Source organism: Echinococcus granulosus (genome assembly GCF_000524195.1).
Source record: "Echinococcus granulosus chromosome Unknown EG_S00012, whole genome shotgun sequence".
Taxonomy (NCBI): domain Eukaryota; kingdom Metazoa; phylum Platyhelminthes; class Cestoda; order Cyclophyllidea; family Taeniidae; genus Echinococcus; species Echinococcus granulosus.
This window is the reverse complement of record NW_020170392.1, coordinates 463,106-490,159: the sequence shown is the minus strand read 5'-3', so window position 1 is coordinate 490,159 and position 27,054 is coordinate 463,106. Positions and strand designations below refer to the sequence as shown.

The 27,054-nt window shown below is 42.4% G+C and overlaps 3 protein-coding genes across 3 annotated transcripts in view; 1 reads left to right on the top strand and 2 right to left on the bottom strand. All coding sequences in view use genetic code 11, as the record gives it.

Moving 5' to 3' along the window:
* Positions 1-102, top strand: part of EGR_02609 (rhodopsin-like orphan GPCR) — a gene marked incomplete at both ends in the record, with an annotated part of 1,591 nt that extends 1,489 nt beyond the window's left edge. The window contains one exon of the mRNA XM_024491858.1: positions 2-102. Coding sequence (XP_024353673.1) covers positions 2-102 — 101 coding nt within the window. The remainder of the gene's footprint in view (position 1) is intronic.
* A 2,850-nt stretch (positions 103-2,952) lies between these two features.
* On the bottom strand, positions 2,953-12,534 carry EGR_02608 (hypothetical protein; the record flags this gene model as incomplete). The annotated part of the gene is made up of 2 exons (XM_024491857.1): positions 2,953-3,075; positions 12,385-12,534. The coding sequence occupies 2 exons, from the start codon at positions 12,532-12,534 to the stop codon at positions 2,953-2,955; spliced, it is 273 nt and encodes a 90-aa protein (XP_024353672.1).
* Positions 12,535-12,870: 336 nt separating this feature from the next.
* Positions 12,871-24,535, bottom strand: EGR_02607 (Trimethylguanosine synthase; the record flags this gene model as incomplete). The annotated part of the gene is made up of 12 exons (XM_024491856.1): positions 12,871-13,041; positions 13,212-13,366; positions 13,443-13,769; positions 16,476-16,631; positions 19,361-19,561; positions 21,551-21,636; positions 21,747-21,891; positions 22,648-22,748; positions 22,891-23,173; positions 23,219-23,355; positions 23,395-23,516; positions 24,506-24,535. 12 exons carry the CDS (start codon positions 24,533-24,535, stop codon positions 12,871-12,873), a joined length of 1,914 nt encoding a protein of 637 aa, XP_024353671.1.
* Positions 24,536-27,054: the final 2,519 nt, after the last annotated feature.

Below are 27,054 nucleotides of genomic sequence, written 5' to 3'. Positions count from 1 at the left end.
GGAGCTGGAGACCGGAGGACCCCGCGGGTTCGACCGGCTGGTGGACTTTCACGAACTGTGCTCAACGATATCGGTGAGCGGGTCCAATTGAAACTCTCCTAGGTCCCATCCCCGTATCCACCATCACCATCACTACCAACACTTTCATCCCTCCCTGCTCTGCACCATCCCTTCCTTCCCCCAAGAGTAGAGATAACCGCGCGCGCCCTAATGTACAAAGAGCCCTCTATTCTGACAACATGCATATACACATGCTTTGCTTCGTTTTCGAAGTTGCGGGCACAATGAGCACTTAAACCGGCATTTTTAGTAAAATACGTTTTTTTCTGACAGCAGTTATACCGAATTTCTGCACGTTTAGATGGAGAGAATACTTCTGTGGGGATTTAATGCAGCAACGCGTAGGAGAACTTCGTCAACTGACGACATTCATGTAACCTTTTCATTCGTTTTGTATTTTAACAAACAAATGTTAGAAAAACGCGAGCTAAATCCAATGATTTAAAATTTTTGTTACATTTTATATCCATAGCATATAAGCACAACCATATCAGTGGCCTTGAAACTCCTCCATTTGTCTTTGCTGTATGGTTTCGGTTTGTTGCTGTCTGCACAACGAATAGCACGCGAAACAGTTATGGTGGCATTCGCTGGTGTTAATATCCTCACCAGTGAAGGGTGCGTTTTGTAGTACTGGTGACAGCTAATCGAGTACTGTCAGAGAGGCGGTTGATTTGAAACATCATGACCCTCTTAACCACTCCGCGCTACCACCTAAAGAGGCCTGAGCGGCAGCTAGCTCTAGCGCCTCGAAAGGTTGAATACTGCGGCTCTCGTGGAAACAATTTACCTTCTGATTTGATGGCAAAAGCATTATTCCTATTGAATAAAGTCTTCACTAAACCACCAGACCATTTCTCACTTTACTTATCACTGACTGGTGAATTGCAGGGGTGATTTACTGTGGTGCTGTATTAATATGGCTTTGGTGCACATAATAGACAGGAACGAAGAACTCGTCTTTAAGGACACTTAACAAGACTGCTATGGAGTAGATGTACTATTCCATAAAAGATATGGCTTGGCTAAATTGCATTTTATGCTTATGTGAGTGAGGGAATAGTCCCACAGCAGCGACTTTCAACCTCATAGTAGCACACAAAGGAGGGGAAGAGCGTAGGCATTGGGACCATGACTGGGAAATTTTAAGACCTCAAAGAAGTGTGAGAGCGCAAAATATTCATTTTAAATTTAACCGAAACTCTCTGCCACTCCGCAACTCATGCCGAAGGTGAGTGAGGGAATTTGCACTACTCTCAGTTTCCGGAATGCATTAGCCAACAACAGTTGAGTGAACAGAAGCAGTAAAAGTTCTCCTGCTCATTTAAATGGCCCACTAATTGAAAATGATCGTAGCGATGGGCCATCATAAATTTAGATGGGGAACATGGGGTCTCTTGAGCTCTAGTCCTCTACCAAATTTTGAGAAGTGGTGTCAATTAATTTTACTAATCGTGGGGAATCGGGAGGACCGAAACACATGTTCGCATGAAATACAAATTGTCAAGGCACTGACGATTGCAACAGTGCTTTTTTATTAATTTTTTCCCAATGTCACAGTCAAGCAGACCACAGTTCTCTTATTTATGTCTCAACCGTGCAATTAAGCAAGGCTTGGGGAAAATGCCTCTTGCAATTGTGGGAAGCCTTAGCACTAGCCAGACAGGAAGGTATAAAAATACGGACTCACGCACATTGACGACGAAAAGGTTTCCACCTAAACAGAGGCTAGCGAGGTGGTACCAACTTCGTGGAAATTTATATTTTGGTCGGTGAAAGCTCAAACCTGTTTGTTTCCCTAGCCACTGTTTCATTCACAGGCGATACCTGTTGGACAAAAAGTCTTGCGAATATCCTCTTGATGGACAAGTTTCAGTTTCAAGTCCTGATGGATGCAGTACAATTTATTTAGGTGGCCATAACTAAAGGATTGGGCGTCTTCAGACGTCTTGTAACATTACTGGCTCTGATGACTCTGTAGATACACCCCTGCTTGTACCGCCGGCGCGAGTACCTTAAGGACCTAAGAGGCAGGACTTGAAGAATTCACTCACTGCCTGCGCCTTTGATAGACTTCTAAGCGGCTTATTTATTGTCGGACATTGAAAAGGTGCCTGTGCAAACAAACAAGCAACCAACCGCACCTATCTAAAAGGCCGCCGAAGATGTACCTTGCAAGCTGTTTGTAGGCGATACTACCTCGAGTGCTTCATTCTAAAATAAAGCGAATACCGCGGTCAGCTCCGGTTGTAAGATGAAGGCCAAAACTTCGCTGACCGAGTGGTTAAATGAACCCGACTTTATGCTTGTAAAGGGTAGTTGACTTTGGTTATTATACCTACATACATTTGTAAATGTCCTCTGTTAAGTTCCTTGTTAAAAGGCAGTACTGACGTATTTACTGTTATCTGGGCATATTTGTTAGTGAGATTAGTGTCTACGGCGACAGTCTGGTTCACTTCACAGGGTCACGCTGTAGCTATCTGGTGAGGTATATGATTTTCTACAGTTTGCTAATCTCCGACACCTTCTGTAAGCATACACGAAATCACTCCTTTACCGACTGACTACAAAGAACACACCCCCCCCCCCCCCCCCAACCTAGTGGTCGTCGGACAGAACCGACCCACGACACCAACGGCGTTTGTCGCCCTTAAAGCCTGGGCAAGCGTTCACACCCCGTGAGGGTGGAAACAGCTGGAAGAGTTAGGAACAATGGCTAATGGTTGTCTCCCTCTGGCTATTTTCAGAATTATAGACCCAACAGCTGTTGCCTGTTTGCTTGACCTCGGCTGCCCTGTCAAAGCTCCTGCTGTCATGTACTAATGCATCTTCCTCCAGGTCATTTTCACCCTGTTGAATTGGCAGAAGGCTTAAGCCTCTTCTGGTGACTTAAACAGCATAACGAATGTAAGATTCAGAACTTTTCTTTGGTTTGTTATTTTCGGATTGCCAAAAATGAAGTAAATGACTGTTAAATGTCAAAAGTCTCCGCATAATCAGTAGAGAGGTTACCTAGCAGATCATAGCCAAAAAATTGATACGCCGATCCACTTGTCTGTGATACATTCGGCTGTGGATGTATATTTCATTGTACCTCCGCAACTTAAGTGCTTCTAAAACAGCATCATCTGAATCACTGATCCTGATTTAGGACTGGCATTACTGATATGCGCATCCGTGGATCACTTTTAGTTGAGCTGAGAGCGACCGAAAGGCCTCTAGTCCACAGCCACCTCCGTCTAAGTGTCATTTTGATATATGTGAGACATTGAAAAGTAATTCTCTTGAATTGATTGAGTTTAATCTGGTGAGGATGAAAACTTCCCCTCTTTTTTATTCTCATTATTTAAAACGGTTTTCCCCTCCAAGAGTAGTAGCAACTGCGAACGAACTTGATAGCCCCTGCGTGCCAAAGGGCAGACATTGTTTTTATCTAAAAATTCCAATCTCAACACCTTGGACTGAGTAAATTAAGCTTTATCACCATGGCAGAAACAAATACCAACTTGAAATAAACCAACGCCAAGGCCCCAAAAATATCCACTGGATTCGTCGACTCACCTAACGCAACAAAACATCAAAGCTCACTGCCAGAGACCTCAATTTATCCTGGATTATTTTTACTAGATAATCACTATTATACCTAAAGGAAAGGAGAGTCAGATCTTTGCTGAAATTTGGTCTACATCCAGTTTTTAAGGTGATGAGCGGACATTTACCGCGGAATCGAAAACCTGTGATCAGGGATAAGAGCAGGTAAGTAGGAAAAGCATTTTTGGATTAGGTATTTCAATGTGTCCTGTTTTTGTACACAGATAATCTGGGGCTAAGCGGAGGACTAAGCTAGTTGCTCGTGCAGTGGGCTTTTTGACTACGCAGGTTCCGTCGCTGTGTTAAACGATTTCGTGGACTTTGGTCTGCACGACTCAATTTGTATGATAAAAAACAACCAGTGGAATGACACCACCCTTAATGTCTCATTCGGTTCCCAGTGTCAGTGGGAATGGATAAAATCGGGTATTTGTGGCGTTAAAAACTTCCTCCACTTTTAGCCATTTTAAGCTATCAGCTCCTAATACAGTCAACGTATAAAGCATCATAATAATCAAATTAATTTGGGTTTTCCTCATATTCTCGGAAAAATTTGTCTTTCACCAAAGGCAAATTAGATTTGTTGAATCATTTTTCTGCTCGTCATCGTGCCAGGTGGCAATAAACAAATGTAAATCGAAGGAAGTCCAGTTACAATGCCCCTTAGAAGGGAAGCTTCCACTCCCTGAAATAGCGTTTCTATTTTTAATTTACTCACGAAACTTAACTATTCAAAGACCAGAGCATTTAAAAATAGATTTACTTTAAGAGCCAAGTCAAACTACTTAGACCAGATTAATTCAACTGATCTCGATCATTTCTACGCCTCGTTTCCTTCCTGTTCCTACCCTAGAACGCAAAGTTATCTCTACAAGTTCCTCATAAAGACTGGCCCATTCGACTTCTTTTAGGGAATATTTACGAGTAAAATTTTGGCACAGTAGTACCTACTCAAACAAAACCGCACATTCTTTGTGGTGACCTCCCTTGACTCAACAGGAAATTTTGTGATTCGGTAAGCTTGGGGAATATAAAGTAAAATCTCCCAACTTCTGCAATCCAAAATACTATTATTTTTAAGAAAAAACCTCCCTTACAAAGCTTTCATTCGCATCTCGAATAGCATAGCTGGCAGGTGAGGAGGTCCACCCGAATTTTGGAGGCAGAAAATACAGACGGACACGGATTCCTATTAAACAATGTAGGCCAGTTTGTTTTTTTTTCTGTGATTCCCCTTTTTTAATGCGCCACTCTTAATAGTTATTTGAACGACGCGAGTATCATCACACTGGAACCTGACAACACGGAATTATCATTTCCGATGTGGTATCCGTTGCTGAGTAACTGAGGCTACCGTTAACACTCGAGATGTGGAATACAACGCGATAAATCCTCACCATAACATAAAACTTCTTCGGTTTCAAAGAATTAGATGATCTTGAATATTAGCCAAGCTCCTTGAGGTAAAAAACTAAAAGTTGGCTTTTTCGATCTGTTATACATGTTAAATAATTGGTAAAAAGTGGAATAAAAGAGACTACCTGCTTATTTATGCTCTTTTACACCACCGAATTTAGCCATTTCGTTCGTAAAAATAGCCATGCATACCGTCGATCAGGCATTCTCCTTTTGAGCAGTGGAAGGTGACGGGGCTTTTAATTCCAAGTGAGGCTGCAGTCTATGCTGACGGCGCAAGTGATGTAAATGCCCTGCTGACGTAACCGAAATGGGCAGGCCGAAGAGACGCATTAAGGCAGGTACTCCCCTGTGGGTGCGTGTATTTTATGAGGTCTGTCAATTTAGATAATTAGATACTCTCCTTACCTAACGTCAGGATGGCATTTTAGGAACTATTCCAAATTACCTCATGTATTGACAGGGATTTCAATGCCTCAGCGATGGTTACTTCCGGCTTTCCCAGCGCCCTTCTCAAGCGTATTTTAATGCGCACCAAACTGGAACATCATTTGAGGAGCTGGAAATCAAAAGGTGCACTACAGCTAACTCTCGACCTAAATATTTGTCACAGCGGGCATACGAAGCCTATGTTAATTTATCCTTAAGAATTAGCATTTTTTTCGCTGATGTATGCACCCGCTTTTCGTCTTTCCACAGGGCTGAATCTGCTAGGTCAGGCAGCATTCTGACATTACGAACGTCATTAGCCGTGGCACGGCATTTAAGGAGGGTAGAGGCTTGGATAGTGTGAAGGCTGCAAAAGCCTTTTACATGTGTATTCACCTCAGTGATTCGGTGTATACAATACCTCTTAGGGACAATCACATCGGCCTGCATCTTCTTCACTCCATGCGGTCCGCTGGGGCCGACCGGTGTTGATTTTATGGCTCGGCCTAAAGAACGAACGCATTTCTCCTCGAACCTCTGTGCTCCCAGTGATACGCCACTCGTGGTAATTAGATTTGACCATGCAACCGCTATTTCCGTCCGTAGGTGATTATAATAGTGCTGTGGGTGTCTGAGTGTGAGATTTTTTGTCGCTTTCAGTTCCTTTACATGTTTAATTTTATGCACGCCTTCATTTAGGCTTCAAAATTGGAGTACATGGTGGAAAGATGGGTAGGGTTTCAGATGGCGCGGGGAAGGAAGTTGTAACCTAAACTAATTATTCATGAATCAGGTTTGAAGGGGTTTTTCCTCCAAGCAGCAATCTAGACAATCGTTTTTTGCTAGTTACTTTGGTTTTCTAAAAACAGCAAGAGAAACGTGCAGCAACTGCCTTTCTTCAGGTTTTGGGAAATTCTCAGCCTTTACTTCCTCGTTTCGGGTTTGCCAAGCCTAAATGATTACCATTTTCCTGGGCGAATAAACGCTCCCATCCCTATTTATGCTCGGATACGGAAAAAAGCATTAAGTTCTTGGAGAAGACAAGTTTCTTTTGCTGGAAACAAGAAAATAAAGTAAACGAAAGAGAAAGTTTTCTAAACATTAATTTGGTAAACTGATCATGAGATCCCACAGTGAACTCCCACTGCCAGTCAGCATTAATTATTCTTCTTGTCTTGCCTTCGTAATTTCAGATGCTTTTCAGAAGCTTGCACCGGATTTAACTATTGACGCATTATTTTAACCCTATGTTAGATGAAAAGCAAGCAGGATGACATAAATGGCTTGGAAGGGTCGGACCTACGTGAACTCCCGTCACTTCAAGTACACCAAAGGGGGAATTTTCCGACAAGACATGCCACTTCAATCAGACTAAGGCAACCAAATGTTCACTTTGCTCATTTCCTTGCCTAAACTGGATGGCTAAAACAGCCAGACACGAAGCAATATAAAGAGCACCTCTAAGCCGGAAATTTGACGGACGACTGTTTTTGGCTAACTCAAAAGTTATGGTCAACAGAGAGCCCATTTCTCAGCAGATGCTAGTGTATAGTAGCTACACAACGATACACTCAAGAGTACCCTATTCGTCTTGTTACTTTTATTTATTCTTGCTAGTATTTCGAGCAGTACTACCTCTCCTATGACATGATAACCTCGGGCAGAACCAGCCGCTGTACCAGTCCTACCTGAACTTTGACATGCAAGGTAGAGCATTAAAAACGGATGCACCGAATAATTAAACAATGCAACTGTGAGATTACAAGCCTTCGGGACATTGACATTACCCATGTTACAGGTTTTGTGTATAGTCAGGCCATGAAAACATGAAAATAGGGCATGCCAGCAACTAATCAGTTACCATAAACAGAATTATATTTTAGCACCTGGGTCCAATTTTCCCCATCAAAATGCCTATTTTGATACTTTGGAAATGGACCGGTCAGCCACCCGTCTTCGCTAACTTTCAAGAGGGGTAACACTGGGCACACCTAACCACTGCACCAACCCTATCTGAACTTTGACCCGCATGGTAAACTATTCAAAACGGATGCACCGAATAGCCGCATAGTGTAAATATGAGATTACAATCCTTTGGGACATTGACGCGACCCATGTGACAAGTGTCGTAGAGAGTCAGGCTATAAAACACGCCAGCAAGAATTCTGTTACCTGAAACAGAATGATGTTTTATTATTGACGATCAATTTCCTCATTAAAGTGCTTATTTATTTGGAATGGGATGTGAACCCACTGCTCACTCTTCTCTACCAACTTTCAAGAGGGTGGTGATGGCAGTTGCCTAGAGGTAGTGCACAAACTTTTTACCACGAGTAAAGTTATCACTCAAGTCAATTCAGTCTGGGTTAATTTGGAAGTCATTTTCACAAGACAAAGCAACTTTGATGCTCCTTACTCCCAGCTTCACCCACACTTGCATCGTATTAGTACATCGTATTACCACCCTGGGCTGAGGGTATTATACATTATGCATCGTCAATCCATTAGCCAAAAGCTTTAAGAAGTGACTCTGAGACTTCCATTGAGCGATCATCGCCAAAGCCATTATATTCTCTCTATAAGAGCACAAGCAAAGCATTTCATAAGAGGAATGAAGTGGACGAAACTGCTTCGGCGTCGAAGTCAGTGTGTTTGCGAAACTGCCGAAAGACTAAAATTTTCCCGTGAATGATGGTTTAATAGCAAGCGATTGCGGAGGTAGATGGAAAAAAGATCATTTACAGATGGCAAGCAACCACTTTAGGCTCATTGTTAACTCCACAGGACAGGCGTTCTAATGTCCACTTCCTTCACCTCTCATCTTGGACTTGTAAAAAATTCAGCGATTGAGAACTCTAGGTAGGGGTATGACTTAACTGGCCAGGCGGGGATGGAGACAGATCCACTTAATTTAAAAAATCAGCCAAAATTATGAGATCTAAAACCGTTTAACCCCACCCACAAATTCTAGCGCAGTTAGGTGGGAGCGGAATCCCTTCCATGCAACTGTCTAGGAGGGGAAATCGCAGCCTAAACTAGGGAGGTTGTTTGTTTGGAAACAACTTTCGCCTAGTTTAATTATAGCTTCCCCTGGAATATTTTTTTCAATTCAAGTCTAGTTAATTATATGGCAACGCAATAAAGCAACTTTCGCCTTCAAGTGATATTAACTCACCTAGACATACTTATCCGGCACTATAATTTGGGCCTTGGTTCACAAGACCTAACCTGACCGTATCAACGCAGATATATCGCTTTTTTAAATAACGGAACAGCTAGAGGGTAGCTTAGTAGTTTATTTTAAGACCTAAAATGAATATGCATTTACCCTGTCATCTACCATTTCTGCTTTGTCCACTGCAGATGAGCCAAATGGAGAGCATTTTAGGTGGTCCGCATAATCAAAGTCGTGGTAAATTACACCTTACAAGTAATGAATATGAGACCCCTTTAATGAAAAAATTTTGAGGCTTTCTGCCGTGAACTAGATGCCAGAACCTCAGATGGTTATAGCGTAGCGTCCTAAGCCTTTCAGAATGGCCGGTAGGCTACTGGCATGGCCCAGAGGCCGCGCCACCCAGCAAACGCTCACAGTCGGAGCCCTAACGTTCCTGCGAAACCGAAAGGGAGAGCCAAACAAATATTTGAAGCATTTCATTAGCGCTCTAGGTCATCCCCGAACACCGCCTTTAGGGCATGCGAGTGTGCACGAGGGAGCTGGGAGGCTGTGGGCGTGTACAGGATACCATAACAAGGATTATGTCAGTCGCGAAGAATGCAGAGCCCACAGAGTTGGATATTTTATCACACACCCCTCATTCTTCAGCACTCTGTGTGGTGATTCTTCTCTGTTTAGGTGAAAACGAGTTTTCCTGGGAATTGCAATTAACCGTAGGGCTAGAGAGATGACCGAAGCATATAAAAAGTAATGAGCTTAGCTTGAATTATGGAATATCACACTCTCTTCGAGACGAAGCGCATCAGAATGAAACTTATGTGGGCAAAAAGTTGAAGCCTGGAGAATGCTCGAAGTCGAGAATAATTCGCGTACCATTCACTTTCATGGGAAACATATAAAGAAGAGGCCATCAAGTTTCTGGATTGCGATCCTGACCACTACATTCAAAGTACAATCGTAAGAGGTTTTCACAATTCATTTCCATGGGGCTAATTGTAAGAAATCAGAGCGGCTTGGACCACCCTCATCAGTCTTTCCTGCTTGGTTTAGGCGCACTTTCCAAGCCTGCTCCATTTCGATCAGTTGTACTACTTACGAATGATACGGTATGGCCTCCTGAATCATTTCTAAACACCTGACAAGGCATTTCAGCTTATAGCCATTCGCGCCAGAGGCGCCGAGTGGCATTAGGCCCCACTGTGCCGTAGAGCTTACGAACTTATACACTTAAAACGAATCGCATATTTACGGTACAAATAGTGTTCCGCACCATTAAGATTTGAGGAATCATTAATGAAAAGCACCTTTGATTGCGCCTACTGAACAATGAAATACGCGATATCTAAGGCTGCGTGTGTGTCTAAGTAAACAGGCGTGTAGTGCAATGACGGTAGGCTTATCTCCTCATAAATCATAAAAATCCATTGGCAGAGGAGCACTACTAGGCTAAAGTATGCTCCCGCCGAGTGAAATACCACCGCGCTTATGAATATTTTATGTGTGAGAAGGCTCTAGGGCCATTTAATCGGAACTGCAATCCCCTTTACAAGACAGCTTTGGGCAGCTAGCCCACCATATATAACCACTGGACACCGTATTTGTTTAACCCCAAGTTGATATACTTCATAAGGACGAAATCACCCAGGTTTTGGAGCAAATCTTACCATAGTGATGCGAATTTTCATAAAGGGGAAATGCCGCACTCCTCACAGCACACGTAATTGCTGTACTGTGTGGGAATTCACATCCTCGCTGTCGACAATTGTTCACTTAAAAGCAGCATTTTTACCTTTCTTTTCATCGTAATTGTTCACTCAAACCTCCGGAGTTCGCCTTATTCATCCTACTTCCCATTGTTTGGAAAACGAAGCATACATTAATTAGCGCAGGCAAAAGGTGTTAAAGTAAGGCATCGGAATGGGTAATCGCGAATCTCCCGCAGACATCATGTAATTGCATCTTTACTTCCACAGATTAAGAGGATAAAGCTCAAGCATTCCCGCGTTCTCCTACCCCAATTCTTGTAAAGTGCACCAAAAGGCAAGACAATAAGGAACAAAATAAAACTGCTTCAAAATAGACGGCTGTGTGTAACAGTTCCTATCCACTGGGCATGTGTATGGTGCTGTATGGTCGTTGAAATCATACCCAATTGGCTGGACCCATTAGTCGAATTCCTCAATATAAATTGCTTCCTTTAAACGTAGATTTTGAGGACTTAGCCCTAAAAAGCATGACACTTTTTACCTACAGTGCTCACTCATGGTACCGGTCAATTGATATCGGATTATGGAGTGTGCTTTCGGACACACTTGGAAAACCATGTTCTTAGGCTTTTTACCCGTAAACCAAGCCCAGCTGAAGACAGACTGACAAACAGAGAGACCTATAAAGAATTAGCATTCTCTGAGTTAAGATCTCAAAGGCGTCTATGATGTCTTATTTTACAAAGCACAATAAAACGGACGTATCATACCTAAACCCTTTCCATTAAAAACGTGATCTACCACGTTTAAGGTGAGAGATTACTGCTTTACCGGTCCCCATATTTGCAGTGTGAGCGGACAATGTTAAGTGCTCCGACTCTGTGAAAAACCGTAGGTTTAAAAACAAAAACACCAATGCAGCGCAACCTGCTAGGCCACTTTAACTCCCCAATCACTTTTTTATTAAAACCCAACGCGTCGGAGTCCGAACAAGAGATCTATCTTTAGCAAATTAAACAGCTCGCTTTATGGCCCTTTGTTTGCTCTGTGGCCACTGACCTGGAAACCTGGTTTAAAACACCTACACCATATTCAAGAAGGCAAAGTGAAGACGCGTGGTGAATGCAATCCTAACCCTTCCAACTTCTCAGTGTGAAAAGAGCATAAGTTATGGATAAGTAAAACCTACTATCACTTATTTCTCTGACTATGTGGCAGATGATTTTGGTCTTGACAACAAGATATACTTCGGTTTATGGTCTTCATGACAATCGAAGTCGGATTCAGGGGTACAAAAGAAATGTTATTTGATGATTCAAATGATGTACACGTGGAGTAGACCAACGTATTCCTTCTTCCAGCAGGCCCACCTTAATTCTTTTCCAACAATTTCTTCAGTACACGGATGGAGGTAGAGAAGAACACATTTTCTCTTAAATTTTGCCATGCTAGCTCATGATATTCAGTACTTTGCATGTGACTACTCAAAACGCGTTCCAAGTTAGTTGAGAACTTGTTCAAGAAAAGGAGTTATGGGAGTACAGCTGCTTTCTGTTCATCGCGTGCACAGAGAGGAAAAAATAAGCTTTCCAAGGAAGATACTTTAAGCACAAGGAATTGGGTAGTGGGATGGTGAACGCCTCATTCTCGGTCTATTTTATGGACTGTTCTCTTCAAGTATCTACTCATCCCGGAGCAAATCACAAGCAGTATATCATTTCCTAGATTCGCTTCATTTCAATTTTTTCCCCATTGAAAAGGAGGTTGTGGTATATTTTTTTGTGCAAGTGGGTATAAGGTTTAAAATACAAGGTTTAACACGGTCATTGTCGATTTCGTAGCACAATAAAGCAATCCTGAGGTAATGGGAATGGGAACTTTTTAATACGTCCAATTTTTTTTCCAAATATAGGCCTGAGAAATTTGATGCACAACCATGAAGCGATGCTTACAAAACGTTGCCGATTGAGAGTGCGTAAGTAATTTTAAGGTGAGCCTTACACGGTCCAGAACCAGTGCTCTCGCCTCCTGATTGTCATGTGCACCGACTGCATCAAGATGTAACAAATCGAAATCATTGGGGAGTTGTATTTTCAAACCACGATCACCAACCTGAGTTGGATTCACTTTTTCTGATGTTAAACTAAGCATCAGCGCTTATTCACTCATGCACAAGCGGTTCACTGTAGCAACATTTCCCACGTGAAAGTTTATTTGCTGCGAAAAAGGATGCGGTTCACCCCCTACGAAATGGAACTCCGACAGTAAATGGTCAAATAAGTACCGATGGAGATTGATCAGACTGAGCATTCGGAAAGACCTGCAGGGTGACCACTAGATCATTGTTCCGGTAACCAAGTAAACTTCCGCTCCAATGACAACTTGGAAGAATGAAGTTAGGGCTAATCCTTTGGCTACTGTAGCCCGCATGATAGTACACTGATCCGGTAGTTGCCTGGCATTTGCATCAAACCACTTTCAACCAAATCATATCGCAAACACGTCATTGGATCCCGTGCGAACAGGCCCCAGCGCATTCGATCGCCCTTCGACACTATTGAATGCATAGCGAGCGCGCGGTACGTCAACCAGCTGTGTCGAGGGCGTCATCCAGTGGTACAATGTGAATGCCCCAAAGCTAACACGGGTTGAACTCGACTGCTCATCAGTAAACAACCAATGAGTAAACCCCATTTCTTCCAAGGGATCGAAATCGACAATTGGTCAACCACTTTTAAAAAATGGGGTAAGAAATGGAAAAACTCTTAATCACAATCGTAAAAAGTAGAGGAATCGCTAGTTGAGTCAGACAGAGATTCAAATGAGACTTCTGACTCCTCTTTATCCATTCCTTCGCCATAGTAGAGGTAAACCGTGAGGCCTTTTGGCCTGCCATGGATGAGTGCAAGCTCACATTCCAGCTGAGGAATCACATCCACCAGCGCGGCACCTATGAACCTTCGGTGCAGTTCAAACAACTGACCTGAGATGAGAATGCAAAAAATGAATCAAAAGAGGCTACCCAAATTGTCTATTTAAGTATGAAGCTACTGATCAACCTGCGTTAGTGTTTCTTGGAAGGAACAGAGCCACAGGGCCTCCTGAGACAGTCACAGAAGCGATCGCCTCTAGAAGATTGAAGAAGTTATTACAAGTCTCGCCTCCACCTGAAATAGTGAGACTAGACAGGGAGAAGACGGTGGAGGAAGAGTAGGTGGGTCCACCCCAGGGAGGCGACGCGAAGGCCGCTGAAAATCGATAGCGTGTTTCCCGCAAGAAGGCGAAGGCATCAGCATGGACGAAGGTAATACGTTTGTGCACGCCGTAGACTCGCGCGTTGGCCTTGGCCATCTGCAACATCGACTCGCTTACGTCCACCGTCACAACTGAAGCCAATAAAGCAGTCATAAATCGGTCCGCATGATGGTGAAAATCACAACGTCAAGAGTAATGAGAGTTTACTTCTCGGGGAACAAAAAATCCGTGCGCTAATGCATAGTGCATGTGCTGGAGACAGACGAAACCCAGGAGGAGGACTTCCCAATAAGGTTTCAAAGTATAGCGTGGAACCTGTTGGAGGATGTCTGAGGAACTTGTCTTAGCAGTAGATTCCTCCACTTGGCGGTTGGACGCATCCCATACGGCATTACGCCGAGGGGTCATGGAGCACGATTTAACCCAAATCAATAGTAAGTAGGGTAAATGAAGAAACGCTGTTTAAGGGCAGTCAAAAACCCGAGTCCTCAGTCCTTTAAAAGAAGTCATTTTTACTCGGCAACTGCGTCAGGATTAATGACATCCCAAAGCGTAAAACAAACAGGGATATTGAAACGAGGATAATGGAGAAAACCCTTCTGAACGCGACAAATGTGGCGAAGAAGCAGAGGCGGGCACGGATGGAGCGTGTGTTTGTGTGTGCATACATGCGTGTGTGCATTTCCGTTTTAACTGTAGGCGGGGTCGGTAATAAAATGAGGCGTCGAGGAATCACGAAGTATTTGGCGCAGAGTGGGGAGCGCACCATTGCGCTGGTGGAGCACCCACCAGGCTCCATTATATGCATCTACTGATATGGCAATCTGATGCCTTCACAATTTGCCTTCATTTAGCATTTTGCAAAGCTGAACATATAATCCAAGGTGGATTTATATCTCTTTCATGTTCTCGGGAATCAAAGAAATGGTTGAAAAATAATGCTGGCAAAAGCCAAATGGCGTTTAAACAAAAGGAGTCGGCAGAGCAAGCCTCAAGGCATTCGATGAGACTGCGAGAGCCATAAAGACAAGCTGCCAATTTATCTACTTATTTGAAACAGTCCGGCTCATATTACGCATTTCTAAAACTATTTAACTGACATTATTTATATAGGTTAATTTCGTGTAAGTCATAAAACACTCAGCAATGGGGGTTTCCCGAAATTGCACTCAAGGTGGGGGCTGCCACCTCATAAAGTCACTTGACTCATGAAGAAAAGATTATGTACTTTACCAGTGTTTAAGATAAAAAAAACTACTTAATTAATAAAGAGGAGAGATTGAACCCACCTAAGCGTAGTGAGCGTATGCAGCAAAAGCGAGGCGGAGAGCTTTGTGACGGACACCAATGAAATTTAGAGAGGAGGCTGACAAAGCAATTAAACCCTGTAAGTAGTTGTAATACGGTGGCTGTTTCGTTACCCCTCGGTTTTAATAAAATGACCACTCTGGGGCTCCTTTTCCGGGGTGGACTGGCCTCCATGTCACGCCAGTAGCCCCTTCCGCCACTCTGTACATCGAATACGTATATTCTGCCCGAGTATTATGACTTCATTCATCTTCAGAGAAATCTCAGGGGAGCTACATTGGGGACAGCGAAAAGTAAACTGATCCTAGAAGGCAATTAACCTGATATCTACTGCTGAGCGATAAAGATTAGCGAGAGGAAGGGGTGTATATGCTGCATATGGAAGAACCTGTGATGACGTCAAACAGAAGGGCTAAAAAGACATCTACGCCCGGCATCTACACCAGTCCCGTGGTCTGCAAGAAACCTGTTAACAACTGAAGAGACACAAACCGTAAACTATTTGGAAAAGCTCGTTGCGGAGCTGACTACCGTATTTGTATGAAGGTGGTAATGAAGTGAACACACAATTACCGCCTCCTCTTCCCTACTAGCACGATAGAGCTCAGATAGACATGGTTGGGCAGCACCGAAGTGAGAATAACATGGCAAGGAGGAAGAGAAGTAAAACCGTATGCCCACAAAACTATTTCAAACTCCTTCCTTTATTACATGACTCTGCCTTTGGGCTAGTGTTTCTGCAGCTAGCTATGGACACGCGTGCTGGTCAGCGCATTACCCCTTCCCGAATCCAATTTCCATGCGGGATCAGTAACGTTACGATCAAGTATCTCCTCAGCTGCATGGCAATTCAATGACTGGCACGGTTGGCTAGTGGGTGTTTTTCGTACAGCACCAATTATGTTATAATAGCTGAGGCGGGAAGTTGACAAGTGGGCTCGCCGGAAACGACGCTCCGCCATTGTACCTTTGCCAGGTGAGCTGGCCTCCGGGCCGTGCCAGCAGTTCCTCCCGTTCCCTTCCGCCCGAATACTATATATTCTTTCGTCTTCAAGAAAGTCTCGAGACGCTACATAATCATAAGCATGGTTGTCCCTGAATGCCGGAACACCAAAGCAATAAAGCCAGATACTCAGACTGCTGCCGGATTCACTTCATGCTACTTAACGCATATCTGATTGGGGCCGACAGGAAGTGGAGAGAGGCTAATTGACTCCTTAAGTCTACCGACTTTATTATAACACACTTCGAGCAGACGGCGGGAGTCTTATTAGATATAATGAATTCCAAATCTTTCCACGCGTTTAACAGATTCCTGTTATATAATATCGCGTTCTCAATATCCACCTTTGTAAGCAACGGCAAGCATTCATTTTTGAATGAATCTAACGCCAGATCAAATTATGCTTCCAACTCAAGAGATTGCTACATTTCGCACCCTGATGAGTATTCAAGAAAGAGTAATAAAACAGGAAAAAAAAACATCTGATCTGTTTTTGAGAAAGTGGGGAAAGGTAAGGACTGTTTACCGTTGAAGCCTACAACCGCTAACTGGATGCAGCTTCCGCCGATGCCGGTGAAGAGATCGAGAACGGTATGAGAGGACGGCGGTCCACCAAGTATATTTGCCAATCGCCGCGCGTGGTGCACAGCAATCACCTCCGGCGTGACGCTGAAAAGACCCTCTAAAGTACAGGAAAGGGAGTTAAATCTTGCTGCTTATTGCCGACGCGTAACATCAGATAAGACGGTTAAAGCCTAGTTACGGATGCATCACCGTCCTCCAGGGTACACTGGCTCATACTACCTCCGTAGCAGTAATAAAAAGGTGTAAGCGTAGATCAAATGCATTTCATCTAACCAGCGCTGATTTCTACAACCAGAGCTGCAATATTCGCGTTTTCTTAAATCAATTAGTGGCCAACCCGGTTGTCAGCCAGGCCTCCGATCGCCCCCAACTTACCACACACCCACATCTAACAGTAGCAACGGTGTGAGTTTAAAAATCGGCTTCGATGATGGAACACTGAAATACGACTAGAACATGTTATTACTGGATTGCTGATGTTGAATCAGGCTTTATAGGTAAAGATTTTGCAGGAAAAATCCTCTAAACTGAAAACAAACACGTCTACGGATTTGTACACGCCAGAGTGAATGGCTTTGACGCCAAAATAGGGAAGTGTTTTAGGTAGGTGAAATTTTAGTAAAGACAAAGTGTAGTTGTGCGCCATAAACGGAGTTAAGAGGAGATATAGCAACTCAATTCGTGGGATGGTCTGTAGCGTGGCTGCACGTGGTCTCGTCACCAATTCATTTCGTTGCTTGCTGATAATAGCAAATGATCAAAAGAGCCATGCAGTTTTCGATATAACTCGCCGCAACGAACTTGTGGCAACTTGCGAAATGCAAGTGTTTATCTGTATGCATCCATTATAAAGCATCAGCCTAGCAATACAGTGCTCTTTCACCCTTCTCCTCCTCCACATCCTCAAATCCCTATTACTTTCCTGCCTTTGTGAACCCGCCAGCAGTTCATGATACTTGGTGGGTTCAACCTGAAGAGTTAGATTCCAACTTCTCCGCTCTACAAACTCTAAGGTTTTGCTCAGCTTCAAAGCTGCAGCACCTTTTCCTATACCTTCATTTGTGGTGTTTGCAGGGGGGAGCACCACGCCTCCCCTCTTCACTACGGTTCGGCGATAGCAGTACTTACCGCCTAAAAAAGACTTCAGCAATCTGATTCTGCTGTAAAATCATTCGCCTTAAAGGTACATGCGCACGCTGATAAGGGAAAAGCCTCCATTCTTGACCATGAAGCATTACATATGACTACTACGCAGTTAAATTATTCAAAAATAACGTGTCAAAGGCCAGGTGGCAAATGACAGTTTAAAAATGACGAGCAACTTTCACTAATGCTTCATGTACGTAATAATAAAACAATTTGTACATACCTACACCAAATAGAAACAAAATTCATAAAATAAAAACCTAGCAAATAGGTGACACCTGCAGGCGCCAGTAGATGACAAAAGGAAGACGGACGGAAGAACAAACGATAATCTTCAGACAATAGCTTTTTTGTTCTCCACCTCCATTACGTGTACTATTCAAACGCGCCATTTTTAGGCTGTTTATGAGTTTGTAAAAAAAATGGAGTTGCAATGCAACCATCGCTAAGCGGACGAATATACCATGGGTTACCTCCACACCATTTACTCACTGGCCTACACTCCAAAGAAAGACATCACCTCAGCCCCAGAACTCTACGCCCGCTTCTACGTGTGTGTGGTGGACTGGGGACACAACTGTTCACTATGAAGTTCTCCCTGCACACCACACCAATGCAAACAATTACAACTGAGACCCATCTACCTCCTCAGCACGATGCAACTCAAACATACGCTATAAAAATTTATTTTTCCTCGTCCTCCTCAAAAACAGGCGGACCTTGAGCTAGTCAGTCAATCAGTGAGAAGAAAGTCCGCTTCCATCCACCTTCTTACAAGACAGTCAAGATCTCGTACCTCATACCCCACCTCATGGCTCATCACAAAGCTTAGTCATGAGAAGATCTCCACTCTTGGGGTGTGAGAACGAGGAGGAGGACGATATCGACTCATTCTCATCCGCCCCAGTGACGAAGTTCCTCCAAGACCCCATCGCTTTCCCTCGGCATCAGCAATAGACAATTGCATGCCAGGTAGAATAGATAGCTGGGCAATAAAGGGACGATTAAAGCAAAAGTTGTTACGAATGGTCTTTGCTAGGCTTCTAGAAGCAAACCCTCCTCTTAAAAATGCATTCTCGGCAGGCCTGTGCCACAATGAGAAAAGATTACGAATTGTAACGGATGTAACAAATAGGGCATTGTATAAAGCTTTCCACAATCATTTGGTTACTCTATGGACGGCTGTATTTTCGGCTAATCACCATTCAATTGTTTACCAACCTCTCATCAAACCCCATAATTCTGAGAATACAGCCAAGCCACAACGGCATAGGGCTCGCTTTGATCAACCTAGGAACTTGGAAAAAAAACATGAAAACTTCTGTAGATTGTAGAGGAATGCATTGGATGCCTCATCATAAGTGCGTTTAACTCTTGCCTTTTCTGTATTTATTCCAGAAGAATTAACATTGAGGAGGAGGACACGTCAAGTGCCACGAAGACAGCGCCAAACTATGGCACCAAATGTCAGGGGACAGATTTTAATGAAAGAGCCTTATTGTTAATTAGAGACAGCAATCAAGAGGCTGTTCATTCAAACTTCCGACAAAAAAGTAACAAAAAAAGCAGTGGAGACGAGATACACTCCACCCCGAACTAAGCTATATCAGCCAAAAAAAACAATAGTAACCGATACACATTATGACTTACGGTGTTTCAATTAACAATAGAAAAACTGACCTCGATCAAACTGTATGCCACTGTCGAAGCGTGAGAAGAGGCGATAGCGCTGAGCCCAGTACTTCTCCACAGAGGAAGCAGTCTCCCCCCCGTCCTCGTATAAATGCTCCGGTGGCGATTTTTGATTTACGTACCTGCGAGAGGACGCGGCGCAGGAGGGCTTGTAGCGGAAGATGCAACGATGTCCGGAAGATAGGGACGCTGATAGGAAGAGAGGGGGAGACGGAGATGAATAGACTATGAAAAAGTGTAACGGATGCAGTACGCACGTCGTAACCACTGCCACAGCCGTATTGAGAATTACGATGACTGAGTTAAAAGGCATAGACTAAATTTTACGAATTATCCAAGGTAGAAAGCAATAAATGCACAGGAATCTCAGGCGGTTTCGCCTGACCTGGCCTCCAAGGTGGCGGTAGCAGTAGACACCAGTGCCAGCTGCAATCACAACCGATAAGACATCAAACAATAATCCTAGGCGAGCATTAAAGTGCACAATTATCTTGCCTCCATAGCCAGAAAAAAAGATATTTAAACAATCGCGAGCCATCTCACAAAAGGGAATAATTAACTTCGTTCAAAAATTAGGAGTATGATGACCGAGGTATGGAGGGAGGATTTGGTGTCTGTACAAGGACCATTGGAATGGGCGGTTTAGATGAGTAAATGAATGGAGTGGTGGAAGAGAGGCGCCGAAGAGAAGTATCACTAAGCAAATACAATTCGACTCGATAAGCTCGAGTAAAAATTGAACCAGGATATTGCTGATCAAAAAGGACTGCCTTCCAAAAAGGTGCATTTGGAGGTACCTAACCCGTCCTTTCAGAAACGCCGCTGCACACAATACCAAAAAAGATCTAAGCGTAGAAAGTTAAGGAGTTCAATTTTAAGTAGAAAAGATATCAACTCGCGTCGGTTTTATTTAGTTTAAGATAGATATTTGAAGAGCACTCTTGATGGGTTCCACTGATTTCTGAAGTTTTATTAATAAGGTAGTGGGTAGAAAATATGCATGCGACAATATTTTAGTACTCCCAATCTTCTTATAATACACTAGAAAGCATGTTCCGGCCTAACTACTCCCTCATCTACTATACTTCAACACTACGGATTGGAAACTCGCATCTGGCTGAACAAAGACTGGACGAGTTAGCAGTGGATGTTAATCCTACAGCAAGGCAAGTCACATGATCCCTCGGGTATGAGATGGGGGGAAAAAGGCCGTTCCGACAAAAACACCCCCATGAGAGTTAACTTTTACAAATGCACGAAGATTGCCAATCAACACTCGCATTGAGAGTTCACAACAATTCGCCCTGCCTAATTAACGGGACGTAGTGAATGAGAGCAATGCATTGCTCAATTGAATTCAGATTCAGAAGTGATTTCCACTCGGTTACGCCTCGCCCAGAATAGAGCCTTTAGGCATAGGATAGGGTGAATACGAAAAAGCTTTTTAAAATACGGATTAAAGGCACATCAGCGTTAAATGCAACCAACACAAAAACAAGCTCAACAGAACACTTCGACAGATGCAGTTTTTTGTATGAAGCTCCACTAAATAAAACACATAAACAGGCAAATGTCAAGTGCGGGTATTACCAAGATCTCACAAAGAGCAGTAGGAAAGGAGCTCTAAAAGGCTGTAATTAGACAGCACGCGAGAATGTCGTTAAGTTGGTACCCTTAGACATGATTATTAAGATAAAAACACACGAAGCACCAGTAATTTGAAGGTAATTGGTCTCCGGAAGTCAAATGGTGGCTTGAAATGGATTACCTACACATCGTTTACGGCTTAGTGGGCAAAATACATCAGTATCTGGAGGGTAAGTTCTCCGTCAACCAAATAAAAGTCAACTTCATTGTGCAAATGGTTGAAAGCAAACAAATGAGGCTCAAGATGCACCAATATTTGTGATAAAGGTCCATCCATATCTAGAAACTTCAGATTTCTTCATCATGAGTTCCACCAAAGGTGTGATGGACTCCTTGCAGCGAGTGACACAAAGCGTAATTGTAAAGGGCATTATAAAAAAAATACTTATGTAATGCTTCAAAGTACTGCTTTAAAACATCGACAGAAGGTAAAAAGCAACAAAAACCCATTTTAAAGTGAATAAAATTGAATCTACTGATGTAGCCAAACTGCTATCAATACTACCATTCAAGTGAAAAGAAGGGGCTCACATTGAATTGCCCATTTCACAGCCCTTGGAGAAGCCTCACTCCAGGAGTCCGGGAGTTGGAAACGCAAATTTCTTGGAATTTGAACCCTAAAAGATTGTGAATAAATAAGGGACGTAACAAGCCCGCATATGCACTAAATACATAGTAATCGCATAAAGAACCGAAGGAACAGAGTGGACGTTTGGGAAGGGCTTACCACGGCTGATTCGGACAAAAGCCGTACTCGATGACACGACAAACAGCTGCGAAAATGCACTGCGTTTCTAGGGTGAGGTTGTCGTCGTATCCACTATGTGGAAACAGAGGAAGCGAGGCTGCTGAAAGAACAAGGGATGGATGTTCTGAGGACACAATACAAAAATACTTGTGAGTTCATAAAAGCACGGCTGCCAGCCAAATAAAGGAATATAAGGAAACATATCTAGCAGATCTGAAAATTTGTGATAAACCAATAAATGGATGAAGGAGAAGCAACAGGAACTCGTGATGCAAGTGAAATTTCGTATTCAGGGCCATCAAGTCGCAATACCCTTATACTAAAGCAACAAAACTGAAGCCTTGCACGTGATTTGATAGCCTCAAAACAATAAACATGATACAGATGGGATGACAAAATTTTGTAACAAACTACATTTTCGTTAGATGAGAGCAGATTAAATGGAGGTTAAAAGTCATACAAATTCACCTCTTCAAAAACGTGGCGAATAACAGGACAATGGAAATCAGACAAGGATATCCAATAATTACGTTGCTTACTGATAATAACTTAAATTAACAAGATATTAGACGGTGTCAGAAAATAAGTTTTAAATACATCTACTCATGCAATCAAAAAATGGAGGTCCAAGCACTTCCGTTGTAAAAAAGTGACATCTATCACGAAAGCCTGATACTGTTTTCAAAGACACCTACGCATCTTGAGGTAAATTGTGAGGCCTATATATCCATTCCCGATATACGTACAACAAGAAATCGGTATGATAAATAGAGAAAATTCAAAAATGTGCATAGTATTATTGAGAACCAAATTGTGCATAGGAAAAAGTACTATTCTGACGAGAAAAAAGAACTTAATAACGACAAATGTATGCGCTCACCCTTACAAATATCGGTGAGACTATGAGCGAGCCACTGTGATTCTTTGACATTTTCGAGCGAGTTCAAAAACAGCGCGTCCAGGTCAGTAGTGGACTGATCTCTACAAGCAAACTGTAGACATTAACACTTAAATATTTGCTACTGAAATATATCAGTAGAACTTCACCGTCCGTGTTGACTCCTAGCTGCCACGGTCCTAATACCACTGTAAGAAAAAATAAACACGCACTACTTCAACAAACCCAAATTTAGGATGTCCAAAACTTGTAGGAAGCCCAAGCATTCGCATTTCCTCAAAAATCGACTTATTATTCCCTTGATCTTCCAATTCTGGAGAGGGTTTGGAGACCTGCACTTGTGGAATTACATACTTAGGACTGTAATCTTGTTTCTCCTGCAGGGATGGTGAGGAAGAAGACTCCGAATCACTATCGTCCGAGTCATTTCCACTACTTTTCAACACGGATAATGTGTATGCTAATGAGTTGTAATATCTTGGGGACACTTTTGCTGATCTGCCCTTCACTACAAAATTAATGCATAAAGGGAGGCGAAAAGGGTTAAACAAACCAGATGAATTTGGTTTCGCAGCAATAGAGGATGACTCTGCATCTTCAGGAATGGATTCAGCAACTATCGGTGAGGATAAACTTTGGTTACTCTCGATGGCCCCACAAGGTTCGGTCGGCATACCCTTGAAACAATCCCTTAAAAAGGGGTGTTACTAAAAGTTGCAACATCCGTACGCAAAAAAAGCACGAGTAAAGCATATTTGAGTCAGTAGTTTGTTAAAAACGGATGGGTAAGTGATGCGAACCAACTCCTTTACATGGTTCGTATCAAACGCCATTGTGCCCAGTTTTCCTACCTAAAAATTAAAAGGCGTCGGTGGAGTCAAAAATAACATTAGTTAATGTTGATAGTCACGTTGTTTCCAGCGGACAAGGTAAAGGCAAAAAGTGTGATTAAATAGATGTCGTGAAGAAAAATGTTATACATGTTCAGCATAAAACTATTCCATAAATGATCGAAAGATGTGACCCAAAAGACTGACAAGAGTCACCTTGGTTCTTTTAAGAAAAAATAGCGTATGTAATGATCATAGGAATGGACAGATAAAAGGCAATTTTGAGCTACTCTGGGCGAGTTATTCTTAAGTGATTGTGAAAATTTGCGGTCGCTAATGAGAAAAGATCGATGTCCAAACAGGCCTATCTATTAGAAGGAAGTAACGAAACGCCACACAACGATATGGGCTACTCCACTGTAAAGCTAAATCAAAACAAAAAAGATAGGAACTAAAACAAGATCACCCAAACCCATAGATAACCACAATGTACCTTGATGTAATGTTGTATAATGCTTTTGATATAACTCCTTCAGAGGTCAACGAGGCGGCCAACAAAAATCAGATATATTAAAACCGCCCAATTAAAAAGCCAAAGAAATTGAAAAATTGCACTTAAGGTAAACACGTAATGACTGCATGGGAAATACATAGATGTGGTTAATTCTACTTACACCATCGAGTTCGCACTACCTATTTGTTGCTATCTGAAATACCACAATTTCTCGGCATTTAATAAATCATACAGGTGCTAACGGTATTTCAAGCATGATAAAATTGCAATAGCATATCAAGTAAAAACACGCAGGGAGGTGCAGTAGCATCACAATGTTGGTATTACAACCACAATGCGAATGAATAACGGATATGGAAATGCAATAAAGGGAGGTAGATGAATTGAACAACGAGTGTACATTTGACTACCACAAGAGAAAAGCCCAACCCACCACAGAGTCAATTATACAATCTGCCCGTCAAGAAGGGCACAATTAGTTTCAGATTAAACAAACCAGTGTGACCGATAATCTGGTTACGCGCATCATGACGCAGTTTGATCCAAATAAACTTAAAAAGTAGCAGTGTTCTTAGTTTGTTTTTATATAAGGACTTCAACAAGACCAATTTTATGTTATTTGCAATAAGTTGCGTCAAAATGGTCATTAATTAAGGGCTTTGGTATAAAATATGTTAACTATTAAAAAATCATGTGTAAACATTATTTACTGTAGAAGTCTCGAGCTTATGCAAATGTCGGCACCAAAGCGAGTCAGTTTTTCACTGCCCTTGGAAGGCAGGATTCCTACTTGAATATGGAATTACTAAGGAGCGCAAACAATATTTACTCTTTGTTGCGCAACAATCTTACTTTTGGCATATTTGAAAGCCGTGAAAAAAGTCACAAAAGAGGGTTATTCCCCGACCAATTTTAACCGATCCTGGTTTCCACTATTCAACCTCTGGTTTCATACCCTTTGAAAGAGAATAATGTGCATAGGAGGATATGTTTTATTTGAGCAGTAATGTTGGGGCATGTAGGTTATCTAGACTTTAAAGAGAATTGGAATTTGTGTCCTCCTCAGTGGTCTAAGGTATCTGTTCTGTTACGTAGGTGTCGTACACCGATCGCTTGTGTTTTAAAAAAAACATATTTAGACGAACGCAGATTACACTGTCAAATACCCTCGCTTATTTGCCCAAGTTACCTACCAAAATGGATAAATATACATATTAGATTAACAAAAGCATGGAACTGAATGAAGATAATTTTCATTAGTTCCAGTGGTCACCCTCTTTACACACATGAAAAATGCAAAGAAGGTGATTTTTAAATCTGCTTTAAAATCACAACGTACTTTTCATTATCCACTCTGCTATATTCACTTACTTCTCATCGATAGGACTGGTAAAATCATTCCACTTTCACACCTCATCTTTTCTTACCTTCTAGCCCCCACCAACTCCCAGGCCGGTATTCGGCATAACTTCAGCGGTTTTGGCAGGCAAACCAATAAGAAAGAACATCGACCTTGATTTGTTGACAGTAAATGATCTTTTAACACCACAACAGGTAGAAATCTACAATAAATTACTAAATATTACGATAGGAGCACTATCAAAGACATGTAGAGCTTTGCCAATCAACTTAGTCGCGTGTGTTGTGCCTTATATAAAAAAATAAAAAAAAACCTAGCAAAATAGTCGCTTACACTATTTATTTAGCATCATTGGAATGCAAACGGTTTTAAAAAAACTAAAAAAGTTACATGGGTGAGTGGTCAATATTTAAATGGTTAAAGCAAAATTATACTGTAGCACACATAAGTGGGCTAAAATGTATGAGGCTTCTATATCAATGGTTATACTTTTAGGCGACTGTCCTTAAGCATTGCCAGAAGCCCAGAGAAGTGGTCAATGTCGATAAAAATGCGGCTTTGAGAAGCTCGAGTTGGAAGGATACCCGCAAGTTATAAGAGGTGAACACAGCGAAATATCTTAAGACAGATTGTTTAACTTGATGGAGAACTACCTCATTACATGTATTTTTTGTCTCACGGATAATTTTACCACAGCGAACTATTACGGGAGAGCGACCGCGACCAGCACCGAGAAGACTCCTCCAACGAAGATAGCCAGATGTCAAGTTAAGTTTGAGCTGCATGCTAAATCTTATCAGCTTATCAATTCTGCAATGATTTGGGGAATGCCCACGTTGTATAGTTTGTTTGTTTCTCAACGCTTTCCGAAGGTATTGGGCTACGCTATTTTCGCCCGAGAAGGTCACATGAAAGGATTTCGTCAAACAACTACTTAGCTTTATTTTCTGGCTCATAGGAAACTTTTCACCCTTCAATTTGTACTTTTAAAGACACCTATATCCTATGCAGTTAATCGGTGAGGCACCTAAAGCTCTTCTGTACTTTAAAGAAGACTATTCGGTAAACTTTGTGTTCCCATTGGCGTTATTGTCCCCTTCAGTACGAGGATCCTCACCCTCCAAAGCAAACGTTTCTTGCTCTATGCAACACTCACCCTCAATTCGACATGTTGTGGCATGTACTTGCCAGTCTTTACTATCCAAGGGCTTAAAACCAGAAATTAACTAGAGAAGAAATATGGCCTTTACAGGTCCAAAAGGTTTGGCTTCTCAAAATTCATGATACGGGGCAGGGACAATGGCCAGCCGCATGCTTGGTGTCACATGGGCGCAATTGGGTACCTCACCAGAGTTAGATTGACTTCGCCGCTTTTCATTCACTCAACACACGTATCAGCCCCCGAAGCCTCAGTCTAGAACCCCGTACGACGAATATGCCAGCAGTGACGAGGAATAACTTGCAGCATTAAGTAGTAGCGCTTTAGCCTTAAAAATTTAAGGTCAATTTTGCAATTTGGAGTAATGGTGATTTGTCCAAAACCTATATTGACGCATGTTGAAAAAGCAAAACACTTTGATCCCAAAGTTAAAAAGTGATTGTGAAAAGAAATATCCGCCGAAGCCTATTGCACTACTATGCAAATCATCGAGCAAAAGCCTACAAATGCTGAGAAAACTGATTGT